At 39.6% G+C, this 24,225-nt stretch overlaps 1 protein-coding gene across 2 annotated transcripts in view; it reads left to right on the top strand.

Moving 5' to 3' along the window:
* MTR (5-methyltetrahydrofolate-homocysteine methyltransferase) overlaps nt 1–24,225 on the top strand; it is a 1,755,520-nt gene that overhangs the window by 1,181,329 nt on the left and 549,966 nt on the right. For both annotated transcript variants that reach the window (XM_044059073.1, XM_044059064.1), the window contains exon 21: nt 12,405–12,512. In XM_044059073.1, the coding sequence (XP_043915008.1) occupies nt 12,405–12,512 (108 nt within the window). The remainder of the gene's footprint in view (nt 1–12,404; nt 12,513–24,225) is intronic.

The raw sequence follows: 24,225 nt of genomic DNA, 5'->3' as shown, positions 1-24,225 counted from the left end.
TTTTACACACACACACACACACACACACACACACACACACACACACACACACAGGAAAGGCTGGCACAGGGTTACTAGCTGTACCCCCTTCTGCCAGACTAAAGGTAGTTTTCACCGCCACCAGACACTACTTATCAGCTACTTTAAGGCCCTTAGCAAAGGGTGTCCAATTTTATTGTGTAATGTTACTATCAATACAAATGGTAGTTTGACCAAGAGCAAGGCTATTAGGAGTGGCCTGCACAATGGTACCAAATAAATATGCAAGTACTATCAGAGCTTAAATATTTCTCACAAATATCAGCCACAAGGATAGGTTTAAATGTATTTAATAATAAATAAAAGAACAAGAAAATACTCAGTAAATCATCACAGTAACTTCAGAGTTCAAAATCACAGGAAATATATAAAACAACATTGCAGGACAGTGTCAAATAAATACAGAAAACATCTAAACTAATCTTTACTATATTCCTAACCATATCTAAAAGACTTTACTGTACCCTAATTAACTTACTTACAGCAAGGCAAGATAGGTGGTGAATGGATGTTTCCAATGGATACTGCCAGGTCAAAAGACAAAATACAAAATGCGTAGTCACTCTGTCAGAGAGTTCTTAAATTAATGTCCGATGTTACTGCTGGGTTACTTGCAGCATGACATCACATTTTGTCACATGACTTCAGTTCCCAGGCTCAACAATCTTTGCTAGAAACTACTAGCATTTAGCATCTCCCTGTGAAAATACATAGCCTCAGATGTTTGCTACTGCTGGAAGACATATAAAACAATAAAACACAATACAATGTAGAAGCTTCCCTAGTTCTAGACATCCTGTCTCCTTGCTGCACTGATACTGAAATATAACATCTCTTTTATGGCACAATTACAAAACAATTTAATTTCAACTTATTTACTGAACTTTTGCAAGTTAACATTCTATGTGCCAGTTTCCACTGTTAAAACATATACATGTACACAATTACAGTAGTTTATATACATTTCTGTTCTTTTCCAGAAGGGTACATTGTAGATACATATTTAAGCTCAGTACTTTACACACACTTCTGTACCAGCCATTTAATATACACAGAATATACAGTTCTTATACTGTGGTAACACAACCATATGAATCGTGTTGCTATTCCCAGATGACATATAATTATTTGCAAAGTTCCAGCAAGCTGGGCTGGTAATATTTCCTTTTGTGACAGTAACTCTAGAACACAAAAACATTTAGCACAACAGCTCAGACAGGCAGGGGGTGCATTACAAAGAAGATAACTAGGGATCTTGTAGAAGTATTATAAATATTTCAGAAATTCTATGAAAGTCTGTATAAAGGAGAGAAGTATGGAAATAAAAAAAAAAGTACAAATGGAAAAGTTTATGGAACAATTAAGTACACCAAGGCTAGAGGGAGAGCAGGCTCAATTACTAACAGGATAGGAGGAGAGAAGATAAAAATGGTGATGTATAGCCAATCTACAGGAAATTCCTCAGGATTGGATGGTATTTGTGTGGAAGTTTTGAAGCTAGGAGGGAAAAACTGATGAAGATCTATAAGGTTTTGTTTAACAGTATTCTAAGAGGAGGTGAAGTACTGACATCCTGGAAGAAAGGGGTAGTAGATGTACTACCTAAAGAGGGTAAAGATTCATCAGAACCAGTTTTATACAGTTCCCTTTCAATAATAAATCATGATTATAAAATGTTTATGTCTAGACTAGCTAAAAGAATGGCAAAAGTGATGCCAAAATTGATAGATATGGATCAGTGTGGTTTTGTGGAGGGAGGACAAATATTTGACAAAATAAACAGAATAGTGATGATCCAGAAGGAATCAGAATGTAAGAAAATACCACTGTTGCTGGTGTTTCTTGATGCAGAGAAAGCATTTGCCAGAGTAAGCTGGGATTTTATGAGCAGAGCAGTGAAAGCTTTTGTTTTCCCTGATAAAATTATAAGGTTGATTAGGAGGCTATATGAAGAAATGGAGGCGAAAATGTAAGTGGGTGGAGTCCTCTCTGATAATTTCAGCTTAAGCAGAAGAACCAGGCAGGGTGTGCTCTCTCCCCTTTGTTATTTGCATTACATTTAGAACCATTAGCAAAGAAAACAAGGAAAACAGAAATTCAAGGATATCATTGGTATGGTAGTCAGAAAAGCTGGCTCTATTTGCAGATGACAAAACCAGAAAGGTACATTACAGTGCTGTGGAACATATTGAGACAGTTTCAAACCTTTTTGGGATACAAAATTAATAAAGCAAAAACAAAAGCAATAGAGATAAATTATGTACCCACATACGAATTGGTTCAGCAATATCCATATTTATGGGAACATGATAAAATGAAGTATTTAGGAGTATCGATTAACAATGATACTGGTATGGCAGTTAGGCATGTGTGGGAAGTGCGAAATAATTCCAAAAGCCCCTGCTCGAACAACAAGTGCACGGCTATAACAAAAGATAAGTCCGAAAAGAAAAAGCCAGCACTAAACTCCTGAGGCATATTAAAAGTTATTTATTCATAATAACATGATTCGACAGCAAAAAACTGACTCCGTACACCAAAATGGTTGTACCGGTTTCGGCAACAGCCTTCCTCAGCAACCAAACGTGATGCAAAAATGAATAAACCTAACTTGCTGTCTTCCATTACTTATTAAACTTTTACAGACCTGAGCACCCTCTAGTGAATAGGAAGGAAATGCAAAACCAACAATCCTCATCTAACAGAAACAATTATATATATATATACAACCCAAAAATAAATACATCATTTCAACAGACATGCTTCAAAATTGATCATTCAAGCCAGGGGACAAAAAGAGCCCCCATTTTGATGATCCACATTTTTTATCTGTTGGTAAGTATTTCATGCAAAGCCTGGGATTGTTTATATTGAAACCTAATATGATCAATGACCATAAAACTAAAATTACCCGTAGGATGTTTGGAAATATGCTTATACAAAGAGCTGGAACCCTTTTTATTTTTTATATCACTCAAGTGTTCTCATATCCTTAACTTAAAAGGACGGGAGGTTTGTCCAACATAAAATGCTCGACAATTACACTGAGCCAAATAGATAACCCATGAAGTGCTACAATTTGCAAAAAATAAAACATTATAAACTTGTGCACAGTTATGTGAAGAAAAAGTCTGCGATTTTAGCACCCTAGTGCAATAAATACAATGACCACATGGAAAACAACCCAAAATTGGTTGACCAAACAAATTAATTTGAGTAGTTGGCCGCAAACCCTTATCATAAACTCTCTTATAATGACTAAATAAGGATCCCAAAGACCGCCCTTTATGAAATGAATAATAACATCGATCACCTATATAACTGTTCAGGACCTCATCTGATCTTAACAAATGCCAATGGTTATCAATAATGTTCATAAATCCAGCCGTATTTCTACCATATGTAGTAACTAATCTAAGTCTTTGGGGTTGTTGGGAATCCCGAACACGATATGATGACAGCTCAGATCTATCCTGCTGATTCACCAGTCGGTTGGCCCTAGTGATGTCACCTCTTTGGTAACCCCTGCTTTTAAACCTGGACACAAGGTCTTTTCTATAATGGTCGTAGGTGGATGAACTGGAACAAATCCTTTTGACACGAAGAAATTGTGACTTGGGGATATTCTTGATGACATGTTGGGGGTGGAAACTTGTCGCATGTAATAAGGTATTGAATTGAGGAAATTTCCTAAATATTTCACTCTCCAGAGTGTCCAAGTCTGTTCTTTTAACTAGGACATCTAAGAATGTTATTTCACATCTGGAATAAGTTGATTTAAATTCAATCCCCCATACATTGCCATTCAGATATTCCAAAAATTTCATAAGGAATTCTACATCTGCTCTCCACACCACCCAACAGTCATCAAGATATCTTCTCCATATGTCCATTTCATTCATGTAAATATTATGACTAGTGTCATAAATGACCTGTTCTTCCACATATGCCATAAATAAATCTGCATAAATGGGGTTAAAAGATGCCCCCATGGCAGTGCCCTGAAGTTGCCAATAACATCTGTCTTTAAAATAAAAGGCATTATGAGTCAGGACCTTTTCCATCATACAAACCAAAAGCGTATTGAAACCAGACTTGTGCGTATTAACCTTATCCAGCCAATATTGCAGGGCCATAAGTCCCACCCAGTGGGGAATGTTTGTATATAAGGAGGTGACATCCAAAGTACAAAGTAGCCAACCTGATTCTAACTGTGTATCCGAAATGATAGAAAGAAACTGGGTTGTGTCCTGATTTCTAGAACGTATAAAAACCAAAAGTGGTTTTGGATACAGAGTAAGAAATTCAGACAGGGGCTCTGTTAAAGAGCCCCTGCCTGATACGATCGGTCTACCGGGCGGTCTGTTGGGATCCTTATGAATTTTTGGCAGAAAATAAATATACTGCCTCATTGGATGGTCAACCTTCAAATGATGGCATACTTCATTAGTAATGATGCCCTCCTCTTCAGCCATATCAAGAAAATGATCAATGTCTTGTTTGAATTGCATGGTAGGATCAACACCCATCTTTTGATAGTGGGTGCTGTTTCGGAGCTGACACTCACCCTCGGCTTCATAGTCCTCCAGATCCTGAACCACCACAGCACCCTCCTTATCCGCAGAGATAACAGCAGTATCCTTTATTGTTGATAAGCCTATCTAGACACATTCTCTGCAGTTTATCTAAATTATCCTTGATCACACCCTGTTTATACAGATGTAAATGTAAGTCCTTAAGGACAGCATTTTGAAAAGCTTGAACATTGGGTAGCATTGGTGGCCTGAATTTGGAGGACCTAAAGCGAAACTCCCTCAATTCAGAGGTAACCTCCTCAAAATCATGAAAAAAAAAAAAAACTAGTTATAATATTTACATCAATGAAATGGACATATGGAGAAAATATCTTGATGACGGTTGGTGTGGAGGGCAGATGTAGAATTCCTTATGGAATTTTTGGAATATCTGAATGGCAATGTATGGGGGATTGAATTTAAATTGACTTATTCCAGATCTGAAATAACATTCTTGGATGTTCTAGTTAAAAGAACAGATTTGGATACTCTGGAGAGTGAAATATTTAGGAAATTTCCTCAATTCAATACCCTATTACATGCGACAAGTTTCCACCCCCAACATGTCATCAAGAATATCCCCCAAGTCACAATTTCTTCTTGTTAAAAGGATTTGTTCCAGTTCTTCCACATACAGCCATTATAGAAAAGATCTTGTGTCTAGGTTTAAAAGTAGGGGTTATCAAGGAGGTGACATCACTAGGGCCAGCCGACTGGTGAATCAGCAGGATAGATCTGAGCTGTTATCATATCGTGTTCGGGATTCCCAACAAACCCAAAGACTTAGATTAGTTACTACATATGGTAGAAATACGGCTGGATTTATGAACATTATTGATAACCATTGGCATTTGTTAAGATCAGATGAGGTCCCTGAACAGTTATATAGGTGATCGATGTTATTATTCATTTCGTAAAGGGCGGTCTTTGGGATCCTTATTTAGTCATTATAAGAGAGTTTATGATAAGGGTTTGCGGCCAACTACTCAAATTAATATGTTTGGTCAACCAATTTTGGGTTGTTTTCCATGTGGTCATTGTATTTAATGCCCTAGGGTGCTAAAATCGCAGACTTTTTCTTCACATAACTGTGCACAAGTTTTTAATGTTTTATTTTTTGCAAATTGTAGCACTTCATGGGTTATCTATTTGGCTCGGTATAATTGTCGAGCGTTTTATGTTGGACAAACCTCCCGTCCTTTTAAGCTAAGGATAGGAGAACACTTGAGTGATATAAAAATAAAAAGGGTTCCAGCTCTTTGTATAAGCATATTTCCAAACATTCTACAGGTAATTTTAGTTTTATGTTCATTGATTATATTAAGTTTCAATATAAACAATCCCAGGCTTTGCATGAAATGCTTACCAATAGAGAAAAAATGTGGATCATCAAATTGGGGGCTCTTTTTTTCCCCTGGCTAACGATCAGTTTTGAAGCATGTCTGTTGAAATGATAGATTTATTTTTGGGTTGTATGTATATAATTGTTTTTGTTAGATGAGGATTGTTGGTTTTGCATTTCCTTCCTATACACTAGAGGGGGCTCCAGGTCTGTAAAAGTTTAATAAGTAATGGAAGACAGCAAGTTAGGTTTATTCATTTTTGCATCATGTTTGGTTGCTGAGGAAGGCTGTCGCTGAAACCAGTACAACAATTTTGGTGTACTGAGTCAGTTTTTTGCTGTCGGATCATGTTATTATGAATAAATAAATTTTAATATGCCTCAGGAGTTTAATGCTGGCTTTATATGTGGGAAGAGACTAAACAAAAGATAATACAAAAACTGAGAATATGGAAGCTCTGTTATATGGATATTGATAGTAAGATACAAGCAGTCACTCATCAGGCATATTTTTATCAACCAGAGGAGAAGTTGTGGATAGCAATTAATAAAGAGCTGAAGGATTTTATCTGGGAGGGAAAGACGTCAAGAGTCAAATGGGATAAGCTAATTCTTCCAATAGAACAGGGCATATTGGGATTAGCAGAGTTGAAGGGGGTATTTCAGAGCAATACATTGAAGGCTCCTATACATAGCACAAGCAGAAAATTATAATTCAAAGTGGAACGATGATGATGCAATGGGGAAGCTCAAGAAACCGGGAGAAACTGGGATTTTGGATGCAGGCCTTTAAGGAGAACAATAGTAATCATACAGAATATTATATTCATAAAGTAGCAGAAGGTCTTCTATGAACTAAGCCAACACGAGAATGAAGAAAGGATATTCTGCCGATAGGGATGGCTGCAATTAGAGATACAGATAGTATAGGCACGAGGGGGCAGGAATATATTGAAGAAACCTAGCAAAGGAACCAAGGTACTTGGAGCAAATAACTAGAGAGGGAAAGGTAATAGAATGGGAAGATGCCAAGAACTTATTTTGGACTGCAGGTTAGAGATCGCCTTCCATATCAAGGATTGATATCAGAGTATAGGCAAAAAGAAAGAAGTAGAGGGGTAATAAACAAAAGACCAGCACTGGTGGAGTTTTTAGTAGCATCTAGAACAGAAGTTGCCATTAAGAAAATAGTAATTAGTACAGCTTATAAAATATTGCATGATAACTATGAGTGTCAATCAGAGGAGGTTAGGAAGGACTGGAAAGAGAGATTAGATAAGCGATTCACAAAGAAACAATGGGATATATATATATATATATATATATATATATATATATATATATATATATATATATATACATATATATATGTCTCCCAAATATGCAACAAAATCAAAAAGATTTTAAATCTTTGCCTGGAAGTATACTTATATGGATATTTTTATACCCCAAGCAGACTTCAAAGAAGTTTTCCTTAGGTGGACAGCAAATGTTGGAGGTGTGATGGGGCAGAAAGAGGTAACTGGTAACATATTTTCTGGGAGTGTAATGAGTTTTGAGCTATGATACAAACTCAGAATTGCCTAGACATAGTAAGGCCTTACTGAGTCTAATTGTAATGGCTGCCAAAAAGCAATTACTAGAAAATGGAAATCGAAGTCTAAAAGAACTTTACTGGAAGTAGTGAAGATAGTAACAGAGGTAAAACAACTGGAACTGGGATCTTTGGAGGAGGAGGGGAGCAAATTGCGTAGGAAAAAATGTGAACCGTGAGATCAATACATGCAGAAGAGGAACAAGGTTTAAAAGAAGGCAGGATCTGAATGAGCTATGTAATGGTTGACTAACAATGACTGGATATGTTAAAAGTGATGTATAATATTTGCAGCTACAGTTGTGTTGGCACAGCTTGGAATGTATAATGTTTGCAACTGAGATTGTGTCGCTGTGGTTTATTGTCATTTATATAAATGTAATATGGCCTATGTCATACATGATAATTTAATAAAGATGTTTCTTGTTTAAAAAAAAAAAAAAAAAAAAAGACTACAGCAGATTGTGATTTTTCCAGGCAGAGCATAGTAATAAAGCCAGAAGTAACACATGAATGGAAGCATATCTGCATCCTTAAAGCAGTGCAGGCCCCACTTCAGTGACATATACATCAGCACTGATAGGGAAACAAGATAGGCAGTAAAGCAAAAGTCATCCTTGAACTGCTGCCTGGATGACTGACTCCCCTGAGAGCCAGGATAAAGGGGAACCGGGGAATCTGATGCTTCAATGACAGTGGAAAGAGAAGAAATCAAGGCAAACTCCCCGTGGCCCCTACTAGTCAATTCCTTCTGCTTTAGCATTTGTCTTGAGCACCAGCATTCCAGCTCCTGCTCTTGTACAACAGGTTGGCCAAGGACACCTTTTAGTCCTTGCTAAATCCACTATTTCCCCACTTCTATGCTTTGCTTCTGAAGTCATGACATTTTCCTGGTTTGAGGTTTCAGTAGGGGTTCTTCTGATGATTCAGGAGGGTTCTACCTGGACACAATACTTAAAATGGAAATACTTTCCCATCTAGGTGCCCAACAGAGGGCTTTGACCCATTTAGGTGTTCTTTCCCTACAAACCTGGATTACCTTTTTAAACTACCCACCACAGTCTACTGTATTCTATAACGTCCGTCTTCTTCTATTTTGACCTTCCATATACCCACTGAGGTGGAGGCCGTATCTCAAATTCTTATCAAAATCTCTCTCTGGTATCTGTTAGAGCTCTCTCCACCTGTCCATAAACCTTCTACTTCATGGGATCTTAACTGTGTCCTAGAATGCCGGACTATCCTGTTGTTTGAATCTTTGTATTCCTATGCACTAAGGATTTTGTGTTTTAAGATCATATTTTTAGTGCCATCACATCTGTGAGGCAGATCTCTGTGTTACACACCCTGAGGTATGGGGCACTCTGCTTGACCTTTCATATGGATAAAGTTATGTTTCCTTTTGAATCCCACTTTACTCCCCAGAATGCTTTTGACATATCATGTGGATGTTATAGTTTGTTACTAGACTTTCAGATAAGCGATTTTTCTCTTTTGATAAGGACTGGGAATGTGTTCTGGTATTAGACCAATTACCATCACTTGGTTAGCAGCCTGCTTACTCTTACTGTCCCCTTACTTTTGTCCAGCATTATTGACTTGACATTGCCTCCAATGCTAGCATAATCTTTGCTAGATCTGCCATTAACAGACTTTTCCTCCTTAATTTCTGGCATCATCCTTCTTTGTACTACTTGGTATGCTTGCATTTGTGAAGAACCTCCTGGCTGCACACCTTTTAAGATAGTTTAGCTAATTACTTACTTACTGTAACCCCCATCTCATCTTGGACAGGATCAGAATTGAGTGAGCCCCCGGTGTTTGTCCCTTGAAGTGATAATTCTGTATTGTTGCTTTATGTGGAAGACATTGCTCCCCTTGCTGTCAATATCTCTTTAACAGTGGTCCCAAACTGGGGGGGGGGGCACGTTCAGTTCCCTTTCTATGATGATCTTTCTGAGAAAAATTGGAAATCACTGGGAGTGCTGCCTGCTGGTGGAAAGATTACATTTGTGAAGATCCTTCTGCTTCAAAAGATGAAGATCTGAAATTGTAGCACATACTCTCTAATCAAACTTTATTTTGAAAAGAAAGGGTAAGGCATAACTACCAGCTTTACAGATAGAAAGAGGGAGATGGAAGAATGTGTTAAAGTAGTTTTTACTTGTAGCATATAGCAAATTCAGCAGCAGTAAAAGTGATAATGCTCTATGCTTGTGCAGAGGTAAGCCTTCTTGCCTTCTGGTTTATAATTTGGGTATGACTAGCTGCTCGTTTTCTTGAGAGTAAGGCAGTAGTGTAAGACAGAATGATTAGTCACCAGCTTTAGTACTGCTTTTGAGTTGGGGAGAGGGATTCACTGCTGTAGGCCTGCTTTGTAATAGCATCTGTTAAAGGATATCAGCTCCAGGCTACAAACTGGCCATTATGATGTTAGGCAGAATGTTGTTGAAGGTGTTAACACATGAATGTCCTCATTGCCCCCCACTCAGTAACACTGTACGCCTCTTATTGGGGTTATGGAATTATTTTAAGCAGAAACATCAGTATCACTAGAGCATCACTAGAAATGTGTTTGTGGAGCAGTAGCAATGTCTGCCAGCCTGTCTCTGCCTTAGTAACAATGGCTGCCAGCCTCTCTTCAGCTTAGTAACAATGGCTGCCAGCCCGTCTCCTGCTTAGTAACAATGGCTGCCAGCCTCTCTTCAGCTTAGTAACAATGGCTGCCAGCCCGTCTCCTGCTTAGTAACAATGGCTGCCAGCCTTTCTCCTTAGTAACAATGACTATCAGCCTATCTCCTTAGTAACAATGACTATCAGCCTATCTCCACCTTAGTAACAATGGTTATCAGCCTGCCTCCACCTTAGTAACTGTGGCTGTCATCCACTACTAATAACCAAAAAATGAAGTGGAACCACTGAAGTACAAGTCTACCTTCTTCTTCTTTCGGCTTTTCCCGGTTAGGGGTCGCCACAGCGGAACTCCAGTCCTTTAGTGATTGGCAGTAGATTTTTACAGTGCCAAGGTGGCAGCTCGACACCCAACCTTCAACGAAGGCACTCCCATTCATCCATGTCTTTCGAATGCCAATCGACCGCGGGGAGGACATGCTGACTCCACACAGAAGGCGCTCCAGCCGAGAATCGAACAGGAGAACCTCTTGCTGTGAGGCGATAACGCTACAGCTGCACCACCACAGCTTGAAGTACAAGTCTACCAATAACCACAAAAAACTTCAGTTGTAAAACCAGGGTCAATAAAGGCTGCCACACGAAAATTTGACTTTTTATTCCAACCACAAAACAACAAGATTAAGCACTTTCATTTCCTGTCTGGAAACTTCATCAGAATCATTTTACTACATCATTACATTCTTTTTAAAGACCCAACACCTAAGCTATTGGCTGTAGCTGATTACATCACTTCCCTAAGTTAAATCTCACTAGTTTTACTGTTTTTTTACACAAAATGTGAAAAACATTAAATGTAAGTGGAATAAATTCTATGTAAGTCTCCTTGTTTGTACATGTATCATAAAAAAATTACATAAAAAATTACTAAATCTTAAAAATGATATATATATATATATATATATATATATGTGTGTGTGTGTGTGTGTGTGTGTGTGTAAAGTCTTTCCTAAGTTTATATACCATAAATGTACAAAAATTGAGCAAGAAATATACAAAAAATATATACACACACATATACAATGTAAGTATATGCCTCATTTTTTAAAAATAATAAATATCTTTAATATTTTTAATATTTATTTGCTCTCAGTTTTAATGCTGGAAGTAAGGAAACGTGGTCATTAAGTCGGGGTGGTACACAGGTGTCCAATTGCAGTTGCCATATTAATTCTCTCAACTCCAGTTTAGTTTCCCAGTCACCCCCTCTATCACTTTGTAAAACCTGTTCTATAATCCAAAACTTAAAATCCACTCTAGTGCATATTACTGTAAGTCTATACAGTGCATTAGTGTCTTTTCTGTTGATTTCATAAGTGTGCTCATATATTAATAATGTACGTTCTGTTTTTCCTATATAATATGAGCCACATTCTTTAAAATGTGCCAAGTATATCACTCTTTTTGTATAACAATTATAATACCTCCTAAGGTGGAAAACAGTCTTTGGGTTGTTTATATTGAATTTATTCCACTTATATATAATGTTGCATCTTTAAAAAGAATGTAATGATGTAGTAAAATGATTCTGATGAAGTTTCCGGACAGGAAATGAAAGCGCTTAATCTTGTTTTGTGGTTGGAATAAAAATTCGACTTTTCGTGTGGCAGCCTTTATTGATGCTGGTTTAACTATGGCTGTCAGCCTGACTCCACCTTAGTGATAATGTCTGTCAACTTGTCTCCACTTTAATAATAATGGTTATCATCCCGTCGCCACCTTAGTGATAATAGATGACAGCCTGTCTCCAGCTTATTAACAGTGGCTGTCAGCCTGTCTCCTCCTTAATAACAATGACTATCAACATGTCTCTACCATAGTAACAATGGTTATCAGTCTGCCTCCACCTTAGTAACAATGGCTGTCAACCTGTCTCCTCCTTACTGATAATGGCTGTCAGTCTGACTCCACCTTAGTGATAATGGCTATCAGCCTGTCTCTACCTTATAGCCAGTGTGTTTGACTTGACACTTGCCTTGGGTAGCTCAAAGTCCAGATGGTGCATATTCTTTGAATACTGGGGTGCAGGTGGTTAGTGCTAGGCTATAAATTTAAAAAAACACAACATGGCAAAATAAAAGGATAGAAAAGATGATACTGTGTGGTGGGGACTTTTACAGAGAAAACAGACTAATCTTTTGTTTATTCTTTATCCATTTTTCAGGTAATAAAGTCTGCTCGTGTCATGAAGAAGGCTGTTGGTTATCTCATCCCATTCATGGAGAAGGAAAGAGAAGAAATGATGATAAACTCAGGCTGTACAGATGAAGTTGTAAGTATATCTTGATTAAGTTTGATATGAATTCACAGCATTATGCAGCTGTTGTTGAACAACTGGTCATGTTATCTATGTGTGTGTGTGCGTGTGCGCGTGTGTGTGCGTGTGCGCGTGTGTGTGTGTGTGTGTGTGTGTGTGTGTGTGAAAAAAAAAAATACATATATATATAAATAAGAGAGAGAGAAATAAGAGAGTTTAATTATGACCTCTCTAAGAAAAGAGGCAGGTCAGAGGAATCCAGAGAGTTTAATCAGGTATCCAGTTGCAGGAGACACATCTGAAACAGGGTGGACTACTTGGCAGAAATGTGACCTGCTGTTTATCAATAAGGGTGCATGTGATGGTTACTGTGTTAAAAGCAGTAACAGAGTACAAGAATATGCTTGACAGCATAAGCCTTTTTAATGAGGGTTGAAAGCTGTTATATATGGATTTTTGCCATATTCATTAGGGAGATATTGGCTAGATATCCCAGTCACTGTTTCTCTGTATTTGTATCTGTGTTTCCATTCTTTGATTTACTCTAGATTTTGACTTCCAGCATTATAGATGAAACATTGTAAGCAAGACAGTTTATGCGGATTTTTCCTTTTGATATACAGTTTGTACATTTGAAACAGATATCACCATAATGCTTATAAATTATATTTTTCTTGATTCTTAATTCAATTGCAAGGGTTAATGAAATGATATAAAAAGTTAATATATATTATAATTTTGTCATCTTTCAACAAGCTCTGTGGTACAGAACTAGGAAAGTATGTATGTCCGTGCTGTACCTTGGGTTCCTTTTTTTTCTTATAAACATCTTTAAACACAAATAAAACAATGCCACAGGTACCCCGTATAAAAGAAAACAAACAGTAGTCATTTGTTCGTGCACTATACACATTGTCCCTTTTAACAAGTCCTTCACTCCAGCATTGAATACATTGTTTACTTCCTTCCCTTAAATCTCATTCCAAATGAACACTATAGTTTATCCTTTCCGAACTCTGACATCATCAAGATAAGCTCCCTGCTTTCATGCTAGCAGTCCTTGTTTTGAAATAGACCTTGATGCTAAGAGGTATTTTAGAGAGGGAAGGATGATGGAGCTATACATGTGTTCCTCTTTTTCTGGATGATGGAGCTGTTTATGTATTCCTCTTTTCTGGTAGAAAAATAGGCCAGTAGCCCATTTGGTATTTGAATTGTTGTGAAGACCATGGACCTATTGGTAAACAATAGTTACTGAATAGTATGAATCACTATTCAGTATGGTGAAGGGATAAGGAGATAGAGACATTAATATTACTTTATTATTATATCATTGCATCTTCTGTTTTGAAAGAATAAAGACAATGCAACATTCTGCCTTGTGCCCTGACTGACCCCTGCCACATCCAAAATAATCGTCATAAAACTGCAAAATCATACCAATGTCATGTTGGGGCATGTCAAGCAGAAGGCAGATGTAGGGTACTAGTATCTTTGAGTGGAGAAGACAACTGAGGTCACCAGCTAAGGATTAGTTTAAAAGTTCAGTGAAGAAAATAAAACAAGTCAGAAAAGTTTCTATTTTGTTTGGGATAAAATAAAAATCTGTTATTAAGGTATACTAAAGCATACAAGTAATTTTTCTTGTCCTAAATCAATATGTTGAGTGCTGTAAATTATCTATGGGTTCCACCATGTCAAGTGAGTAGGTGTCATTTCCTGAAGCAGTACAGGTTTTAAATGAACCTTGGTAATGTGTTTTTATTCATTAGAACATGCTTGCATTCCTTCATGATTACCAAAGGGTTGCCACTGTTTGACAGGTTTTTTCTTTCATTTGCATGGCTTACTGATTGAGATCATGCTAGAGCTTATTAGAGTGGTTATCTCAGCATGGTCCTAAGCAGTTTTACATTTGTTTGTAAGTTGTACACATTTTTCTTTTTGATGGCCTTGAAGGTATCATGGAGGCACACAAAAGTTTTAACTCCCCTAAGTGTTGGAGTTCAGAGTTTCGGCAAGTAATTAGCAAACTGATGATGAGTGGGTGAAAAAGTTAGCAAAATGAGAACTTTTAAGGCACATAATGCTATGGTGAAGTAAAAAAGTAGCATAAAGAAACTTTAATGTAGTCAGCTGTAAGAAAGCACATAAACAGCAGTTAAAGGAGGCCTGACAGACACAGTACTGGTATACTGCAGTGACTGTGGAGCAGTCAGTTTCTGAAAGCCCTTCTTGGTACTATAGTTCTGACTCTTCTAAGGTTACGTGTTTGAGACAGAAGTTGCTCATCTGTAAACAGAATTGGGCAGAAGTCATGGGGACATCTCCATTCACCCAGCATTCGTAGGAGACCTCCATGGTTGTCTTGGATGATAGCTAGTGCAAGGTACCTTTGGACCTTAATAGGCACTGCTATAGTTAGGTGGTGGAACTGAAACACATTCTTGGAACTGTACCATTCAATATTTGTCCTGGCACACTGGTTCTTTAGTGAAGACAAAGAAGCATGCTGGAAACTTCCAAAATAAAGAGCTTCTGGAGGCAGGTATTACAGAGTACCGGATTCTCACAAATACCTGTACAGAAATCCTGCTACAGGCCCAGAGGTCATTACACAGGGACCAAAAGGGGCTAAGGCTAGTTCTGCAAAGAATTCTATTCCTTCTGTCAAGGAATCCAGAGCTCTGGACAGATGCGGTAATAAAGTATACACCTCTGCAACCTTAGCTATCAGAACACTCAACTGTCAGTTTCATATGTTAAAATATCAACAACACACTTTGGAACTATTAAAACAAAAGATTTCTACCTTTCCTGACTGCCAATTCAAAGTAGTTAGCAGATTTACTGCACTCTACTTGTCAAATGGCCAAACACACTTTACACTGTGGATATGACACACTAGAAGCCTCAAGCAGGGCAGTAGTGTCAGGATCTGTCATTAGGAGACATGCATGGTTGAAGGAACAGCCTCTCCCTGATCATGTCAAGTCTAAATTAATTGATGCACCCTTGGATAAGAACCGCTTATTTGGAGTAAAAGTAGAAGAGGTTCTTAAAAAGATGGAAGACAAAGCAAAATCTATGCAAACAGTAAAAGACTTCTTTCAGGTTCAGCAGGAATTTCCCCCTCTAAGCACTGGTCCATTCCTGCACCTAGTAGACAGGGGCAAGGTAAGCCCCGCAGAGACAGACCACCTAGGCCTCTATTCCAGGGACAGCAGAGAACCAAACAGTGGACCACTTCTGCCCCAAAGGCAAGGAGTTCCAAACCATCCTTCTGTGGCAAAAACTCTCAATGACGCCCTCTCCCCCCTCTGCCCTCCTTTCACTCACCAAAAGCTAGGAGGAAGGCTCTCCCTCTGCAAAGAAAATTGGCTTTCTATAACAAGAGACCAATGGGTCTTACAGATAATTTTTCAGGGATACAAATTCTCCTTCCATTACTTCCCAATTCCAAGAGGGTACCCAGACTTACCTCCAAATCAGTGGGCAGAGGCATTGAAACAAGTCCAAACTCTCATATCCCATGAGGCAGTAGAACCTGTTCCCGCAGATCAAGCAGGCAAAGGTTTTTATTCCAGACTATTCCTTGTTCCCAGAAAAGAGGGCATTGGGCACCCCATCCTGGATCTATCCATTCTGAATACATCCTTGGTGGTCCCCAAATTCAGAATGCTAACTTTTCAGCAGCTGCTGCTTATGCTGACAAAAAAAAAAGCCTGGTTAGTGACCCTAGACCTAAAAGATGCCTACGTCCACATCCCCATAAGGAAATCCTGCAGGAAATTCCTGCGCTTCAGGGCAGACTCACAAAACTTTCAGTTCTCTGTGCTACCCTTTGGTTTATCTACCGCTCCCAGGGTATATACCAAATGCTTAGCCCCTGCCATAGCATTTTGCAGACAGAGAAATATTCAGATTTACCCTTATCTGGACGACTGCCTCATTCACACAGAGTGCAAAGAAAAGCTGTTCCAGGACCTCCTCTTTGTCAAAACCTTCCTAACTTCCTTAGGGTTCACCATCAACGAATAGAAATCAAAACTGACACCCTCCAGGAAGATCATTTTCCTTGGAGCACTGCTGGACACAGCATCCCAAATGGCCTTCCTATCCCCAGAAAAGCAGAGATTCCGGCCTCTCTACTTTACCCTGCTGGCTTCCAGAAGTCACCTCACAGTGAGGAAATTCCTGCAAGCCTTGGGGTACATGGCATCTTGCATCCTTCTAATTCCTCTGGCCAGGCTTCACATGGGAAAACTTCAGTGGTATATAAAGAACCTTTGGTGTCAACACTCTCAGCCTCTAGAGACCTCTCTCCCTCTGATCCCCTGTATGAAGGCTGAGTTTCTCTGGTGGGCAGGGCCCTGTGCCAAGAACAAGGGGTTCCCTTCATCCTCCGCTCTACTGGGCAGACCATCACCACCGACAGCTCAGACATTGCTTGAGGCGCTCACCTAGCAGGCAGATGCAACCAAGGCCTTTGGGATGCCCAGCACCTTCCCTTACACATCAACCAGAAGGAAATGATGGCAGTACAAAATGCTCTGATATCTTCCAAACCCCATCTCAGGTCAGGGGTCTCCTTATCAAAACAGACAACACCACGGCAATGTGGTGCATCAACAAACAGGGAGGGACCCAATCATAACCTCTGTACATGCTAGCCATGAACCTATGGCTGACAGCCTCCTCCATGGGCTTGCACTTAATAGCCCAATACTTACCAGAGATCAACAACTCCCTGGCAGACCACTTAAGCAGAAACTTCCTGGACCCCCACGAATGGCAGCTCCACAGAAAATTATTTTTGTAAATCACTAAGGAGTGGGGAACTCCGGAGGTGGATCTCTTTGCTTCTCACCTCAACTACTAGTTAAAACAATTCTGTACCAGGGAGTATCGCTGCCTAATGTGGAAGTTGGATATCCTGACCTTCCCCTGGAACTCCCTCTTTGTGTACGTATTCCCTCCTGTGCCTCTTATTCCCAAGGTACTGATCAAAATAAGGAAGGAGAGGCCAAAGGCCATCCTCATTGCACCAGTTTAACCCAGGCAGAATTGATGCCCTTATTGTGCAGCTTGACATCATAGCCTCCCAGGCAGCTTCCCTTCATCTCAGACCTCTTGTCTCAGGCGGGGGGGGGGGGGGGGGGTGCTGCACCCGAACTTTTGCAGACTCTCAAACTGTCAGCATGGCTTATACTCTAAAAGCAAACAAGGGGCCTCAGTTATTAAGCAAACCGGTCCTAGATATTATCACAGAGGCCAGAAGGCCCAGCACTAGAAAATCTTATGCAGGAAAATGGAAAAGATGCTGCTCCTGGAACCAGTCCAGAGGGGGCAGTTCCTCACAACCTTCCATCCCTCTTATCCTGGACTGTCTAGCAGAGTTACTAAATAGTGGGCTCTCCTTCTCTTCTATTAAAGTCCATGCCTCAGCCATTTCAGCTCATTTCAATACAGATCCGCCCCTGTTCTCGCATCATTTGATTAAACGATTCCTCAGAGGGGATTCGAATATCAGACCTCCCAGAAGGCCACCCATGCCATCCTGGGACCTGAATTATGTGTGGAAAAACTAACCTTACCTCCCTTCGAACCTGCTGCTTCAGCAGAACTGAAATACCTCTCCTGGAAGACTGCTTTCCTACTAGCTATCACCTCAGCCAGAAGGGTTTCAGAACTTCAGGCACTGATGGCCATTGAGCCCTTCATCATTTTCCATGCAGACAGGGTCTCCCTGAGGACTAACCCCACATTTATGCTCAAAGTGGTATCTAATGTGACTCTCAACCAGGCCATACATCTGCCCACCTTCTTCCCTCACCCTCAAAACAAGGGAGAAAGAATTCTGCACTCATTGGACATGCACAGACAGCTCAGATACTACCTAGACTGTACTAAAGCCTTCAGGAAAACAGATCAGGTGCTTGTCAGCTTTGCCCCAGGAGCAGAGGGGAAGCCCATTTCCAAGAAGACCATCTCCAAATGGATATCACACTGCATCCATTTCTGCTACAGATTTCATGGGAAATCTCCCCCTAAGTCTGTTCACACCCATTCCACTAGGGCAACCTCCACTTCCATAGCATTCCTGAGAGGAGTTCCCACCAGGGACATCTTGGAAGCTGCCACCTGGACCTCTGTCCATACCTTTACAAAACATTACCACCTACTTCTTTTCTCTAAGGCTAGGGCATGGTTTGCCAGTGCAGTTCTGCAGGGCATACTGACCCAGGCCTAGGTCTCTTACTAATCCTACCACCACTCTCCTCAGCTCTGGGAATCCTCCCACAGGTGATGACTGCAGCTGTGAAACATGAAGAACATAGTACAGTTGTATACACTTACCATAAATGTAGATGTTCAAGTGTATTCACTGTTGCAGTCTTGGTTTCCTTCCCCCTTATATCCTCTTTCCTTAGGGAGGCATAAGCTTCTTAAGGTGGCTTTTAGCCACCAGGACCTCCTTACCATATTTCATGGGGCTTCTGACTGGTTAGAGCAAGAAAATCTGATGTAATGGCGTCGGCTGCCTTGCTTTATAGCACTGATGACCTGATGTCAGTCAACAAGCGACAGCAGCTGACACAGAAAAACATTGACTCTGGTATTCAGGCCGGCCAAGGGCTACACAGCAGGGATAACCCACAGGTGATGACTGCAACAGTGAATACACTCAAACATCTACATTTATGGTAAGTGTACACAACTGTACTTTTTGCATCAGTGTTTAACCCAAATGATTGTGAGCTCTTTGGCATATATGGATGAAACCCTGACTGTGATCCGGATGGTCTCTATATTATGGCGCCTGGGAGCTGGAGGAGTTGAGATAGGAGAGACAGGGATGATGAAGACTCTTTCAGGAGGGAAAAGGAGAAGGGATGATGTATTTGGGAGGCCTGCCATTGCCTGCTCCTTGATGGAGATGGGTGAAAAATATGATTGGTTACCGCCAGGTAAGGCATATAGGTGAGAACTAGTGGAATAGTCTTTGCCGCAGAGGTGGGACATTCCCTAGCCGCATGACACGGCACTCCCACTCACCTAGTTACATATAACCAGCATGTCACTTCATGTAAGGCAAACATGCTTGCTTGTCATAAGACACCAACCCACTGCAGTATGATGGCCCTCATTCATCCACTCAAGCCTCCAGTTATGAGGCATCAAAAAGCTGTGTTAGCTGTAAGGCTAGTTCTACCTGAAGAGGTGTATGTATATGGCAGAAGGACATTCTGGGGTATGTCTCAGTAGCAGAGGCCCTAGGGGATAGAAAAAAGTAGTGTTTAACCTAAATGATTTTTAAAGTCAATGTTTTCCTTCAGACTTCCTAAAAGCCACCGCCAAGCATTAGGACCACGAGAAGATAAAGATGTGTCACTTGCCATTAGATTCGGTCTGGTGCTGCCCTGATGTGACTTACCCATCTGGGCCATGTACTTGTGGCTGAAGATTCCTGCATCTTAAGTCAGACTGTGTGTGTGTGTGTGTGTGTGTGTGTGTGTGTGTGTGTGTGTGTGTGTGTGTGTGTGCGTGTGCGTGTGTGTGTGTGTGTGTGAGCGAGTGCATGCATGCAAAGATCTGCATTTCTGCAGTGCACTTAACAAGCTGATCTCGTAAAGGAATGGATTGGGAGATGTTAAGTATATAAGGATAGTCCCTGACCACTCTGCTTTAATAACTGTCTTTTTTGCCAGAAATGGAGGACGTTTGGTGATCTGAAGCCAAAAAATCCTGAAAAAAAGTTCTATAGACAAGCAGGGGGTAGTACTTTTTGTTAAAATCATAAATACAAGCACAGCAGTCACTAAATTATCTTTTTTCTTTGGTGTAATACAGTGATGTTCTTTTCTAGGAGCATGTAGCAAGTCATACTGAGCAAAGACTTAAAATTGTTAGAGACTGACGACAAAGGTGTAAATAATGGGAAGCCCATCTATATACATGGTCACTAAAGTGCATTATTTCCCTTTGTCATTGTAGCATCATGATTTAGCAGGCAAGTGACGTTTTAAATGACAACAGTATCTCTTTCAGTTTTCTGACAAAACTTGGCCTGTCTCATTGCAGAAAACCAAGCTAGAAGGCCAAGAACTTTTAAGTTTGAGCCATATGAATTTCATTCATGAGCGCTAACTGCATTATGGTCAGAAGGGACATGCTTGATTCCAACAGCTGTTCTACCAACATGGACATTGTTTTAAAAAAGTTCAGAAGCTTTAAGTAGTAAACTTAGAGCAAGTCCTGCTAAATAGTGCTTTTCATGTGCATGTTGGAGCAAAGTGTGAAGATTGGCACAGAGTATACCTGAACACTGTGAACATCCATGTCAAAGGGTTAGTATCCATGTCAAACTGTTAGTAAACAAGTAAAGGGGACCTTTAAAGAGCTACTCAAAGCTTCAGAAGAAGTCATAATAATTACATGACTAGCAAGTAGTGGATTTTAAGGTAGCTAGAGAACTCTGAGCAGTGATCCTCACAGATGCCACTGCTGTTGAGTCACTAAAGAAGAAGCTTAAGGGCTGTGAATTCATATGCTTCAGAAAATCAATGAAAACAGCACCAATAGAGTCTCTTTCATCTGTGCTGAAATACATGTTTTCAGTAAGGAACCAAAGGGTGTTTATGGCAGAACAGCCACATGGACTGTCATAAAACTAGCTTGTCAGGAGATCACACACTTGCATAATACTGCTATATCCATTGAGCATTGCAGAATGCTTGCAAGAAAGGAGAGCAAGATAATATGGTGAGCAGTAATGCATCCTTCATAAACCCAAACTACTGTGACCTTCAGCCAGCTGGCTGACCAAACCAGTAGTAAATCAATCTGAGGGATGAAGCCAATACACAATTTTTCAAGACCGTTGAGGAGGGAATCGGTTCCTAGGTTGTAAGCCTCAGAAATTGCCTGGAAAGATTTATTCAACTGATCCTGAAGAACAAAGTAGGTATGAGGTGAATATTGCAAAAGTTAACCAAGTGGGGTGAAAGGTAGCAGTTCAGGTTTGGTGCAGACAGATGCGTGAGGTACTGTATCTGATCCACAACAACCGTGATGTGAAGTATCAGGGGATTAATTGATGGTGGCAGCAGAACAGAGAAAGCACTTGGGGTGTTGATCACACCTAGACTGTGCAGTCAGAAGCAGGGTGAAGGGGCAGATAGCAGCCAGGGGGATAGATCCCAGAAGTAAAAATATAATGCTCCTGCTGTGCTAAGATGTGATTCTGGAGACCATGTAAGGAAAGGGACATCAGGCTGCTTGAAGGGGGTCAGAAGAAAGCCTCCAGAATGATGTATGGAAAAGGGAGGAAAAGAATGTGACCGGAAACTAGATGGCTTGGAACTGTAGAGTGAAAGAAAGAGGCAGAATGACCATATTGGTGAAAAAGATCCTGTCAAGTAGAAATAAAGGGGTCATCCTGAACAGGAGGGACTGAATAGAGAGGATGTGGCACAAACGGCAGACTCTAGGGGCCATCTACTACCCATATGTGAGAATTTCATACAGAGGGCTGTGGATACATGGAATGGATGGTGGCAAAGGAATCTACAGAAGCATTTGAGAAGGCATGGGTCAGATGAAGGAGTGAGAATGTTGAAAACAAGTCAAAAGTAAATTAGATATGCTTATTGTTGCTGTATGCCATTAACCAAATGTAATGTGTGTAGGCTAGTTTGCTCATGCAGGTGAACCTTCTGAAAGAAATGTTAGCAGCAGGTAAACTGTTTTCCTCCCAGAACAAATGGCCAGAGTAGGACAGTGATCACAGTGAAGCTATTTTTTTCTGCCTGCCTAGCTTTTTTGTCATATTCTGGGAGGAAACATTTAACAGGTACTTTATTAAGTCCATTTAGTTCCTTACCAAGCTAAGTAAAGCTGTTGTTGGCAGTCCTGCTATGAGAATGTTACTGTAGCCAACCCAACATGTAGCACTAAGGCCATACAGAATTATGAAATTACACTTATCAACCGAGACAAGAACATATTCCATGATCTACGCACATTTTGGGATAGAAGGTGAGGGAATGTTAACAGGAAGAGTAAAATGAGAAGTCAATAGTTTCTTACCTCCCCTTCCAGAAGAAGCATCTAAACTATACCAGCCTTTCATGGATCTAGTCAGGAATTTTTCACAAGATTTAACCAGATTGGTTTGGATCAGTTCCTTCATGATCAGAAGGAGGATGCCACCTCCATTCTGTATCCTAGATCTTTCTCTATGAAATGAGTGGTACCTAAGAGAGAAAGGTAATGTATCATTTGAAAGAGTCAAGAGGATAGTACAGAATAGAAATATGACTTTTTTGGGATTTGTTGTTAAGTTTTGTAGTTCAGAGGATGAACTTGCATGTTTAGCAACAATGTGCAGGCTGATAGCAATTCGTAGAAAGATGTTACATGAGAGCACAGCAAGCATGAAGGCGCATCATACCTTATAAGCAAATGAGCATATACTGACATGCAAAATGAGGCAGTAATACTATGCAAATGTATGCAACCAAAACGGTATCTCACTGTGCGGCTCTACAAAAGACTATGCGACTGTGTGAAAGAACATGCGGAAAGTATCTGCATTGCAGATCGAAATAATGCTTGGTATTGTACACAAAAAAGAAGGAAGAAAATCCGGGTGTCCCTCAAGAAAACCACTAACCAAAAAACAACAATGGCACCTGAGGTGTCAGTGAAAATAATAAACGCTCCTGTGTTAAAATTAAGATGTTTATTGAGTTATAAACACTTAACAGTCTGACTGCGTTTTCTTCCACAGGTACAGAACTTTTCAGATAAGCAAAGTACCAACTCAAACCCTTATATACCCCACTAAACTAATTGAGACACCTTTATTACATAATTAACATCTATCATTCAGTTATGGTCTTAAAAATACATCGACATATAGTTTTAAAGTATATATATATATATATATATATATATATATATATATATATATATATATATATATATATATATATATATATATATATCTTTCATTTATGACATTAAAATCACTTGATCTTTGATACTTTCCATTGTGCTCAAGTATGAACGACTTAAAACCAGGTAGAAATAACTACCCTGAGTTTTTTTTTTTTTTTTTTGAAAGACTAAAACATAATCTCATAGTGAAAATGTATTTGCTGAATGGGACCAGTGGAGTATATTTAAAGTAAACCAATATTGCCATCTAGTGGTTGAAACAGATAAAACATCTCCAAACTGATACAAATATTAAAAACTTCAAACTTTTTAGTGTATCATAAAACTTTTAAAACGTTTTAAAATACATAAAACCATGTTCCAACACAAAAGGTGCTTTTAAGCACTTCTTCATAATCTAATTATTGTTGAAGCTTAGCTGCTCTTAATTTCAACATTGGGTCTAGGGAAATGTTTTCATTCAAGCCTGGGAACCTGTTAGCCTCCAGCACTAATTGCCAGAAGACTTCCGTATATTCTGTTTTTGTTTTCCAAGGCCCACCTCTAGGGTCATAATCTATGATTTCTAAAAGAAAAAACTGTAATGTGCTGCGGGACAAGTTAAAGTGCATTTATGTAGGGCATTTTTAACATCTTTATTTTGGATGTCATTTAGGTGTTCATACATCCTTCTATTCAATTTCCTAATAGTCTTTCCTATATAGAACGTACCACATTCTTTGCATATAGCACCATATACCACCCAGCACTGTTACAGTTTGAA

The sequence above is a fragment of the Protopterus annectens genome, chromosome 1.part2 (genome assembly GCF_019279795.1).
Source record: "Protopterus annectens isolate FY-2018-M chromosome 1.part2, PAN1.0, whole genome shotgun sequence".
Taxonomy (NCBI): domain Eukaryota; kingdom Metazoa; phylum Chordata; order Ceratodontiformes; family Protopteridae; genus Protopterus; species Protopterus annectens.
Note: the sequence above shows the minus strand (reverse complement) of the source record. Positions and strands in the feature narration are given on the sequence as shown.